General features: G+C 39.1%; 1 protein-coding gene across 1 annotated transcript in view; it reads right to left on the bottom strand.

Annotated features, from left to right (window-relative positions):
• Positions 1-6,036, bottom strand: part of BTRC (beta-transducin repeat containing E3 ubiquitin protein ligase) — a 73,838-nt gene extending 67,802 nt beyond the window's left edge. Inside the window, exon 1 of the mRNA XM_053451340.1 lies at positions 5,959-6,036. Coding sequence (XP_053307315.1) covers positions 5,959-6,015 — 57 coding nt within the window. The 5' untranslated portion in view covers positions 6,016-6,036. The remainder of the gene's footprint in view (positions 1-5,958) is intronic.
• Between the last annotated feature and the right edge of the window lie 6,333 nt (positions 6,037-12,369).

Genomic DNA, 12,369 nt, shown 5'->3' on the forward strand with positions numbered 1-12,369 from the left:
TGGTTTAAGAGAAAGAAACATAATAATAAAGCACCTTGTCGTCTTTGTCTTAAATACATTATATCTCAATTACTTCTGTTTGACTGTATCTACCAGACATTGTTAAAATTACCTTGATGAATCTGCAGCAGCAATAACGGTATCAAATTCTATTTATCTCACGGGAGATAATTATGTTTTGATTACTATACCCCTAGATTACACAAAGAAGCATAAACATTAGCAATCACTTTGTTAGGATATTATACTCGTTTCTTGCTGTCACTTTCCGAGATAGGAAATCTGACATTAATGGGCCTGGTATTATATAGGCAGATTCCCTGGCAGTATAATACAAAATGAACAGCAGCAAATGGAAGATATACTGGTACAGAAGGGGAAAAGAGCCCTGCTTTACTCTATTACAAACTTATATTGCAAATCAAGTATTCTAAAGTTGTAGGGTAATTTTCCTTTGTCCTTGAGGGCTATAGTTTTAGCCCAAATCCAACCTTGTATCCCAAAGGGGCTTTCCCCCTGCTTCACTATTCATTATAAAGGGCAAAGACTGTCAGGATTCTCAGGAAGAAGGGCTAAGCCGGCCCTGTATAATGCATAATTCAATAGGTACGAAGACTTTGGAAAACTCTTTCTACAGAAGCAGCTCATTGGGGTTGGACCTTCTTCCGCACAGTAAAGTCAATGAGTTGAAACTATAACTCCCCCCTTTAATGAATAAACGGCAAAAATGTTTATAACGTTTTTGTTTTTACTTAAAATTAGGAGGTTTCTAACACCATATCTAATTGTGTAAAAGTGCCATGCATGTGCTATTACAGAAACATGAGGAGACGTTATCCTCAGAGACCAAGGCCTTAAAAATTAATTTTCTAATGAGGTACAAATTAATAAAAGATGTGAAGAGTAATTGCACAAGATAAAGAAAAGCTTAACCTAATATTTCCCGTGCCGGTGGGACTGGAGATATCATTGACTTGACAAGACAATTGTTTATTCATTAAGCAATTTGTTACCCACCACAACTGACTAATATACGCTATTTAGTAACAGCTAGTGCTTAAAGGATGAGTCATATTATTTATATACATACGGTAATGTCCAGTTATTAACCGATTCTCCATTGCCGTTAATCCAGAATGTGGTACAGTTAATATTTTTTTTCCAGAGTTCAAATACAGTATCGTAATATTGATTATACTATGCAAATATATCTCTATATATAACATATATATCTTAAATGCTACATGTGCTAAATGCGAAATAAAAATTATCAGGAAAGACTATGGGATCTCAATATGTATAGCTTGGAAGAGAGAGGGGAAATGTGATAAATCCCTTCATGTATTTAAATGTTTCTAACAAATTACAGGAGGGAAGTTTATTTCGGGGGAGAAATGTTAGAATGAGAGGTCATAACCTAAGACTAGAGAGTCAGAGGCTTAGATTTAATGTAAGGACGTTTTATTTTACAGAGAGTAGATAAATGAAACAGCCCCCTATTAGAAGCGTAGAGAGAATTCAAACACGCAGGGGATAGGCATTTGGCTCCTAAATCTAAGACAAGACCAAGGACTGATTCAGTCTCTACATCAGGAAAATGGGCAGACTAGATGGACCAGATGGTTCTTATCTACCATTAGATATATATATATATATATATATATATATATATATATATATATATATATATATTTATTACACACACATTCTATTAAGATTTCCTTCAAATCCAACTCATTGCTAATACTTTGCTGCGTACAATTTGTGGTGCCGTCTATCATGTTTGCCAATGTGGACTCAATTCTAACACCTACATCATTAGCCTGGCTTGTTAGGACCAAAACGCCTCTGCCCTTTCTGTGTAAAGATGCTCTCAAAGACCACTGTATTAGGAGGGCAATGCCAGCTTTGCAAGCCACTGTGCAGGCACTGACCCCCCCCCCCTGCACTGAGCCCCCCCCCCCTGCACTGAGCCAGTGCTTTCTGATGATCTAGAAGCCCGTAATGAAACATAGCACATAGAAGAAAAAGCAAAAAACAAAGAAACAATCATTTAAAACAGGCACATGAGGTGAAATAGTGCTGATACTTCCATGATATATTCTTATTTGCAATATATATATTTAGCAATCCCATCTAGATGGACATGACAACAGCTATCATTAATCATAAAGGCTCTCAACCCTTTCCTCTTGAGCGCTGCCATACTAATATGTACACCACGGGGGGCATATGTTGTGCAGTTTACACACAGATAACATGTGATATGTTGCGAACAGGCAGACACAGGCATCTAATGCAAAAGATTTGGTACTTACAAGTCTTAACATTATCTGTACTTAAATCCACAACAGGTGGACCTTCTAAACACATGCAAACATTCTGGCACGATCCCAAGGGGTAGTAAAGAAGATATTTAATAGTAACTTAGACAAAAAGGATTGCAGCGAACACTAAAGTATGTTGTACATGAAGAACGTGCTACTTTGCTTGTGACACAGTTGTGGATAGAATGTCACAAAGACAATGTTCCTCTGTCAGAGGCAATGCATTGGTTATTATAGGGGACAGACACGTAGTAAGACATAAACGTGAGTTTTCACATTTGCTTCTGATTTTTGTCACCTTTTAATGACTTCATTTTTGTCGTTTTAGGTTTGTGATATGGGATAAAACCCACAAATTGTAAAGTATCGTTCATGGATATATTGGCAATGTGAGATTTTGGAAATCAAATTATGTTATCATCTAAATGATGATTGAATTCAAAGGGGCAGCAGATATTTTTAAAATGTTTAAGTTAAAATATTAATCACAAGTCTTAATCCCATCACATCCACAAACAGGCTCCAATGTGCAATTTACCAGAAAGATCCCTTAAAGAGTTATGTAGGCTACAAAGCAGGGCCCTTTTTTTATTCATACGCAATGGGTTAAATGCAATACAAAATTATACTTTTAATGTGTAACATGTTTTCCATTACAGTGGATGAACACTGTTATAGCACACGTAGTGGGAAAAATAGGTTTAAAGCAGAGAATATTATATATATATTATTATAAATGATAACTAAATGAAGTCTCCCACAAACTGGGTCTTTCAGGATAATGTCATTGGTTAAGGCAGTTTTATTGTGTTTTGTATAAATGGATACCGCTGTATTTATCCCAGAAAAGAATGAAGATGTTTGGGCTACATGAAAAGTAAAATCTCTATCGAGTTGCTTGGGTGATGCCATTTCAGATTGACGGCACTTTAGCCTGCCTAGCACGGTTGGGTCCTATCACCTATGTCGAAAGCCAGTGCCCCCACAGAGCATCAGCAGACCCCATAGGCTCAATTCAGTGAGCTAAAACAGCAGCTCTCCCCCACAATGGCCACTTTAGCGAATAAAACACAATAAGCAAGTTGTAGAATCGCATATGCTTTACATCTGAAGACAGGACACCTCTCAGTTCTTGAAAGTTTATGTCATCCTACTTGGTCCAATAAAAAGCATTGCAAGCCCTTTTGGAATACATTTACAAAAAACAATAAACATGAGCAACAACAATCTAGGTGGTATAGACGGTCATTAATCAAAAAAGATGAGGGAAACATTGCAAAAGTTTGTATTGTTTAAAAACTAAAACAAATAAACGGGATATGCTATATATTCTTAGCACAAGCGACAAACAAATATCCGAAATCATAGTAACTGGGGCACCTGACAATGTTTCTCCTGCCCAATGTGGGGGGGGGGCACACAAGTCTTAATATAACCCTTGGAAGCAGAATCAACAATTAGAGTTGTCATATACACCAAAGAAATACGACGTAATGCAAGGCAAATAGTATATATTCTGGAATTTTCAGACAATACATTTGCTTTTATCCCATCCAAGCTGTATAGACTATATGCCGAAAATCCAAGCTTAAATCAAATAATGACATCGGTCACCATGTCTGCATTCTTACCAATATTGCTGATGACATTTAAAAGGATAACCCTAATCCAGATATTCCCAGGACCAGTCCTGAAAACAGGTGTATTGACTAAACAAGAGTCTACAGATTAGTTCAATGAGTACCAATAAGCATGTGCAAGAGGTTTACAAACTCATGGTTCCTGGTTTCAGTAGAGGCTGCCGAGGAAGGAGACAGAAGCCTCATATTGTTTCTTAATAACTAAAGAATGGATGATCCAATCTGCGTTCAGAAAAATACATCAGCATGCAAGCAAAATGGGCTAAACCATGCATTCAAATAAAATAATAATATAATAAGCTTAAATGTTCAAATCTTCTGAAACTCTGATCTCCCCAAAGGCTGGCCCTCTGAGTTTTTGCCCTTGTAACAATGTGACAAAGTCACCTACTTGCCTTTCTTGTATAACCACATTGTTACAGTAAATATACAATATAAAGCATACAAATATCTGTAAAGGGCATGAAAACGTTTACATCTGATTAAAAACAAACAAGTTTTTACTTTAGATTCGTTACTTCAGGCCATATTGCACAGCGGGCAAATGCCTACTGGGCTACTGGCAGCACAAGCATACAAATGTGCATATCCACATACCGGCTGCTGGCCTTAAAGGGCCAGGGCCATGTCGCCATGGTCAGTCCGGCCCTGTACCTCTTACGCATAAAAAAAAATAAATAAAAAATAAAAAAAAAAAGCTGCGATTAAACGTCAATTACAATTAACCGCAGAGATTATACCAAGTAGTTAACGCAATATATTTTATTATAAAACAAACAGCAGAGTGTATACATTGTATGGTTTGTTACGTAAATGATCAACATGCACTTATGACAAAAACTGTTCTGTTTTACTACAAAACAAATATATTTGTAATTTCTTCTCCCAGTTACTGTGCAGGGTTTACACAAACTGTCTCTTAATTAAGCCTCAACGTTATGGTTTCATAGAAGTGGATATTGAGAAAATAAAATGCACTCGGTTAAATGGATTATACCAGAGCGAGTAAAAGGCAATAACAATTGATTACTCTTTAAACAAGGACTTTACTTTGTAATTAAAAAGTTAATCTAAGAAAAAAAAAACTACATTTAATGAATCAACTAACTCGCAACGGACTATTGAGCCATCTTTATAATTTTATTGATGTCAATAAAATAAAGAGGTCACGATTTGCCGCTGTATAGTTAAAAGGTCACAGGACTGTATTAGCGATAATACTGAATATTTAATTATGCAATATTATAGCAGATTCTCGGCCATGCTACCGCTAAAATAATGTCATTATTTACTGATTTATATAGCACCATCATGTTCTGCAGCGCAGTACAATAGAACATAACAAGTAGCGCATCACATAACAATTAAGGTAACGAGAGCCCTGGTCAAATGAGCCTTATACATATATATATATATTATAACCCTTTACTGTCAGTAGTAGCACGAGAGTTACCCAACTTCAAATTATTATTAAAAGGAGGGGGGGGCAAAGTGTTTTTTTTTTTTAGTTCAAACAGGAATATACCTTTATAGTTAAGAAGTAAGAAGGTAGGAATTGATTTAAAAAAGAAAAATACTCACACAAAAAACAAACAAACAAACAAACAAAACAGCTTGGGCCAAAAAAACAAACAAAATACAGAGATACACAATGTGGATTATTAAAGGTTAGGGGATCATGGGAGCAGACATATTCTTAATCTGTGTAAAGGTGTTTTGGGGAAAAAAATAACAGATTCAGTGCCATTACTGAGATAAAGAGGCATTGCATTTCTACATAGAATGTGTATTATAGAGCATAAGAAAAAGGGGGAAAATCATAAATGGCAACCGAGGTTGGAAATGAAAAAGCAGATAATAATGTGTGGAAGCCCCAGCCTGCCTTGTGTTCGGCCCTGAAGCAGAGCAGTCCCGTTTTTAAAGGTTTCAGGTAACGTTTTTGTTCATCAAACGAGAATAATATAAACGAGATATAAAACAAATAATATTACCTTTTTATAAGATGCCATCACCTCAGAGCACTCTGTTTCAGGAAGCCACTTCCTCATCCCATGACATCACGGTCACATGATTCCCTTAACTGAGGAGCCTACGGTGGCCTTGAAAGCACCAACATCATCGTAAGTCAAAGCAACCCTGTTACCAGACTGATGTCTGAGACTGAATGCAGTGCAATAGCAGGTGATCGCAGATCGTACTGATCATTATTAAATGCTTGTGATTATAATGAACTGATATTAAACTGAAACTGCAAAACATTGAATAGGCAATATATATACACACACACACACACACACACACATATATATATATATATATATATATATATATATTTCTGTTAGTCCAATGAAAAAAAGGTATTACTTGGAATTGCAATACTCATCTCTTTTTTTAAACTTAGTATATATATTTTTCTTCTAAATGTCATACCCATTCACATAAACGGTTGGTTTACTTCCTACAGATGTACCGAACTCTGCTTGGAAATCAATGGACTGGTTTGGAGTCCTTGGAGGCTCAGTAATCAACGATATTCAGAGATCTTGGAGAAAATCTGTAAAGATTCCAGGTACGGTAATGGAATATAACCTTTAATAATAAACTTAAAAGAACTTTGGGAAAATAATTGAATTTTATTTATTTTATGAATATGCAGGAAATACACCTGCACAGTGAGTGTAAACGGTGCATTTACAAAGGAGATGATCGCTGAGCTGCTGTTCCCAGGGCCGAGACTTCACCATGTAACATGCCACTCATTTGCCACAGTGCCGCCATTTTGGCCCCCAAACAGGTCTTCAGTGAGATCTTTGTCCCCCAAACAGCATTACATTAAGTGCGTCAGCGACATCCGGCACTGAGCGAGAGTGGAAAGCTGTAGCTAGCTCTTTTCTGCGCCATATTTTAATATCACTTTTTAGTTATCTGTGCTGGGCCATTGTTGCAAGCTTTCCTAGTTTTTACACAAAACTAACCGGCGGCTTCCCAGCCACGCAGTATGGAGGCCCGCGTCCCCCAGTCTGAGAATCGGCTTCCAAGCAGGGCACACACTGGAACATCAAGATGAATATTAATATTCATAGCCCTGTTAAAGGGATAGGGTATAAAATTTGTCCCGCCCCCTAATTAGGGGAGTCTTAATCGTTGGAGGGATATGTAAACCTTGTAAACTGGACTTCTCTGTTCACTGCCTGCCCCTGACTTTGCTTGTGAGCCCGACTATGGTTTGCTTAACCCTTGCATTACCGTGCACTGTACAGTGTATATTCTAGCCATGTTCTGAGACTCCTGTGGTGCTGTATTTTGGGTACCATTATCTCAGCATCCTACGCCCTGTCTGGTTCTCCTATTGGACTGTTTCGTATCTTACTGAACTCATGCGCTAGCGGGCGTCCTGTTCAATTTTGCATCGCTCATCCATTCCTGTTTCTACCAGTAGGCTACAGAGTGAGGCCTCTGTCTCGCTGCTCCATCGCGGTACTCGCAGCCTCGCTGCTTAGCGCTGGGATATGACGTTATATTCCGGTGCTCATCATCAAGTGCCTACATCACGAGACAGAGGCCTTGTGCTCCCACCATCGCAGTCTGGGCAGCCGTTCCCTGCCGTCTTGGTGCTGTGCACTCCATGCACTAGCCTCGGCGTAGCTACGCACTACGCGTATTCAACTTTCGGTTCCTACGGCGGAAGTGCTGGCAAGGAAGATTGTTACCGTACATCGCGCAGACCTTCACCGGCGAGCATAAACAACCTCCACTGCCGGCACGTCTGCACGAAGTGCTTTAACAATCTCCCGTGCCAGCACTCCCCCCGTGGGAGAGTAGGATGCACGTCCCCTGCACCGCTGCGGGGGATCTGTATCCTAACCCTGCTGCCTTCCCGGCACATGCAGTTCCGGGCGTTGGGCGATACGAATTGCGCATTCCTGCGCTAGACCCCGAATATAGGCCGCACCCCTACTTTAAAGACTTAAAGTGGGGGGAAAAAGTGCGGCCTATATTCGGGCCAATACGGTATATATAAAATGGAACTGTTCATTTGAATGCAAATCCGAGATACACTTACAGAAGTATCACTGAAGCCAGTTTCTCAAGGACAGGTTCGCATGGCTTGGCTCATATAGAGTCACAGCACATACCGAGCACATCGCTGGGACCGCGCTAGGTAATTATGTGCTTTAAGCTAAATAACCATTTGATTTTTTATGCAAGTTTCCCTTTAGTAAGCTAAGTGCGCAGAGTACAGCAGGGCACACTACTCCCGTTACAGTGTCTGCAGCTAGATTACCAATTAACTCAAGGTGCTGTAACGATTCCGTTACTGGCTTTTATGAAGATCTCTAAGCCAGGCGTGAATTCATTATTACAAAATTATTAATAATTATATTGTATTTTTTTGTTTTATATACTTTATATAGTACTATTACCGTATTTGCTCGATTAGAAGAGGACCCCCCGAAATGTGAGTATTAATTTACATAAAAAAGAAAAAGCCTGAATATAAGACTACCCTATAGGAAAAAAAAGTTTTATTAGTAAATACTAATTCACATGTAAATTGTTTGTTCATATTTAATAAAAACAATGATTGAGAAAAATGCATTTTTTTGTTTTTATTTCCTTTTATATGCCAACATGCCCCCCAGTTATGCACATCTGCCCCACGGCTTGCTACTCTGTCCCCCCGGGTATGGTTCTGCAGCGCTGCGGGGGATCTGGATCTTAGTCTTATAGTCAGACCTCTATTTGAATATAAGACGAGGGGTATTCTTCAGAGCATTTTCTTATAATTGAGCAAATACGGTATATGTACTTAGATTTTTACAGTTTACAGTATAATAAAAGGTAGACACAATTGGTGTAATGGTTAGGCGTCCTAATACTTTTGTCCATATAGTGTACATTCCCTTATATTGTTGTCACTACTTTGGGTATGTAGAGGGTGTCCTCGTCTCTGAGTTTCTTAATAGAGCAAACCGACTTCACTTTCCTAAGTGTAGCTGCAGTCGTTTGTTTCCGGTGGAGCCGATCAATACTTCGGTCCCATTAACCATATGCTTAGCTCCCAGCTTTTTCTACGGTGAGGTCAATAAGGACGTGTGTTGCAATAATGATGTTTGTGACCATCAGAATGAGGGGAGGAATAAATAATGATGATAGGTTTTAATAGTCCCAGAAGCTGTTAAAGGGACATTCAGGGTTGTCTCTAACGTGTCGTAAAGAGATAAGCTATGTTGTGCACAGGTTTATCTTAGGGACCCGCAGTAGCTGTCCTTTGGGCCTCCTAAACAGTCGCCATAGTCCATCGTAGGTCTGTATAGCTGTCAGCAACTCTGCTAACACTTCCCCCCATGTGTCCTGGGCGCACCTTGCTGTTGGAGAGATCTGAGATATGATGTCATATGCAGGTTCCCAGCAGCAGGTGGCACGCAAGTCGTTAGTGTCAGCCACACTCACTTACTAAATACTTTAACATACCCACCAACACTTCAGGTGTACAAATCAGGACACCTATGTTGAGTGTGACAAAATGCATGAAGGGACAGTTCCAACCTCAGAAGCGAGTGGGACAAGCCAAGTAGGCACCCCGACTAGTGCCACAGGGAGCCAAAGTGGGAGCTGTAACCGCACAGATCTCAAAAGATTTTTCACCTCACTGGGTGAGTCAGGGGGGATCAGAGGATCTTTCCAACAAGCCCATGCTCCCCATTACCTGCAGAAGCAGGATAGTGAGGCAGCTACACAGGACAGTGCCCAAAAACCGGGACTGTTGGGAGGTATGCTTTAATATGTATTCTGGAAAGGATACAGACATCGGCACATTGGAATACAATCAGAGGATAAAATAACTGTTCCCTCTCTCTACTCCCAGTCCACATTGTGAATAATACTTGGCAGTCGATTTCACATAAACGTGCTACACTGTATTGAGGCATAATTCAGTCATGCAGACCCGTGCATAATTCACTGTAAAGTAAGCGCCTCCTGCTGATCACTCAAAAACAGGAAAGGTTGAGCCATAACTTGGTCACTGTCAGAATCCAAAATGACTCAAACAACAGAGGCCACCGTCTGCAGGCTCCAGGCACAATTTACACAAAGCCTGCCAGATTCTACCCCATCCAAGCATAATTTACTCAAAAGCCGTAGAACGTTGCCAGATCCTGGCCTCATTCGAAAAGCCACAAACATAGCACTGTAAATATTATTAATTTTAATGAAGCATTGCAATCTATGTTTCTATAAGTCTTGTTTTTGGTGAGAATTTAAAATTCTAATTTCATCATTTCATCCTTAAATCTTTGCTTGATGGATTAAGGAGAACCTTAAAGGTCCACCTTGGCCCTTGTATGCACTTTAATGCATATGGTGGCAGAGTTCTTGGGTTTTTTCCAGTGGAAATGCAAAGAGGTATTAATCACACTCCCCTCTATATATTTGCCCCCCAGCTCCCTTGCCTTGCAGGAGATGTGTTTTGCCAAATGTGCACTTACCTCCATCCAGCTCCACCATTGGCTCGTACAGGATTTCCTGGGGTTCTAATGAGAACCCCTGTGTGCAGATGCTTTTGGCACCCCCTTGATTTCAATGGGTTAGAAATACGGAGAGTGGAGGGAGTGTTACCTTCAACTCTGGAGACATCCTTTATATCTTATGGGGTCTATTTTATTGTAAGTGTCAAGACGGCCCTTGGACCTGGTGCCAATAATAGGGTATTGACCTACGTCTTCCCCCTTAGATTGAACCTCCAGGTACTTAACTGCTGCCGGGACTTCACCACCTATCATTATTATTATTATTATTACTATATATTTTATTTATATGGCTCCAACAATTTCCACAGCGCTTCTTACAGTCATACGTTCAAGGGTAACGGCGAGACTAGACTAGACAGAATAAGATAAAACAGATGCATTAGGTAAAGAAGGCCCGACTCGCAAGCTTTCAATCTAGAGAGAATGGAGTAAGGAGAAACATAAGGTATAGAGAAAGGAGAGAGGTAGTGTGGGGGTTGCAATAGTGGTAGGTAAGATCTAGCTACAAAGATGGTATGTGTCTCTGAAGAAGAAGCGGGTTTTGAGCTTCTATACTGAGGTTTGACGAGGTTTGGTTCTTATCTGCCATCAAATTGTATGCTACTTTGAATATCCTACTTAAAAAATACCAGCTTCGTAAATTTTCTTAGCAAGTTACACAAAATACAATACTATGACATCATAAAATATCTTGTTTTTAGCTCCCCACAATATCCCTAACATATGCCTTTAACCTCTGGTGAAACTCTGGATCATACCACTTGCCAGTTTCTAACATTGCCCCAGGACTGAACCTTTCTGGTTTGGAGGAGTCTTGGACGATGGCCTTTTGCACTGGATACCCGCTCTTGATACATTACATCATCGGTGAACACACCAGTTACTTTCCGCTCTTATTTTCAACTTGGCAACATTGTCTTCTGTAACTTTCAGAGCACCAATAATGGAGTGAAACAGTGTGTTATCGGTCTTAATTCAGAAATACCGAAAGCTGACAAGGCAGATAATGTAACCATATCTCGCCACTGCTCAGTAAGCATAAGACACTTCAAAGACGTATTAGTCTGCTTCCTTGAGGAAATGTATGCAAAATAAGATTGAACTAATGAATGATTTAGGAATAAAGCACATTTGCTGTTTATGTATATTACATTTCTTCATTCTTCATATGATTTTTCTTCTTTTTTTTGTTTTACAATATGTATGTACAATTGTTTTCCAAACGGTTCTAAATACAATAGTTCTTTGAATTAAAGGCATCATTTTTCATAAGTGTTAAATAAATTAAATATTAAGATGCTGTGCGCCGGCTACATGAGAGAAATCCACTTAAAATGCTTAAATGCTTTGAGGAAACTGGCATCCAAGTGTTGAAAAAGATGGAAATATTTAGAAATAAATAAAACACACAGTCAAATGCCTGCAAAGCTTTCTTTAAAAAATACTCATGAATATTTAGCTCATCCTCATGTAAAATATATGGCTTTGTATAAGAATCAAGAAAATGAGGTGTATGATTTTTTTGTGATTTATAGACGCTGGAACGGATTATTCATAGCAGAGCAGCTGTGCTGAAAGAGTCATCCTCTGTAGAATGTGATTGTACATCAGGCCGTGTAAGGCAGCAGAGCTATGACTAATGGCTGCTTTACATATAAATGAGAAGGTTTGTGCTAGGAAGAGTAAAAAATACAATTCTTCAATTGACAGGCAATCTCTTTATCGTGCACATTGGCCAGAAAGAGCCATTTTTTCCTTGGTCTACTCAAAAAAAAAAAATGGAAATGGAGAGTGGTATCAAAAAAGTTTATTTGTACCAAAACCACACAATTTTTTCAGATCTTAACAACATGATTGCTTGAGTAGAAA

Source organism: Spea bombifrons, chromosome 11 (assembly GCF_027358695.1).
Source record: "Spea bombifrons isolate aSpeBom1 chromosome 11, aSpeBom1.2.pri, whole genome shotgun sequence".
Taxonomy (NCBI): domain Eukaryota; kingdom Metazoa; phylum Chordata; class Amphibia; order Anura; family Pelobatidae; genus Spea; species Spea bombifrons.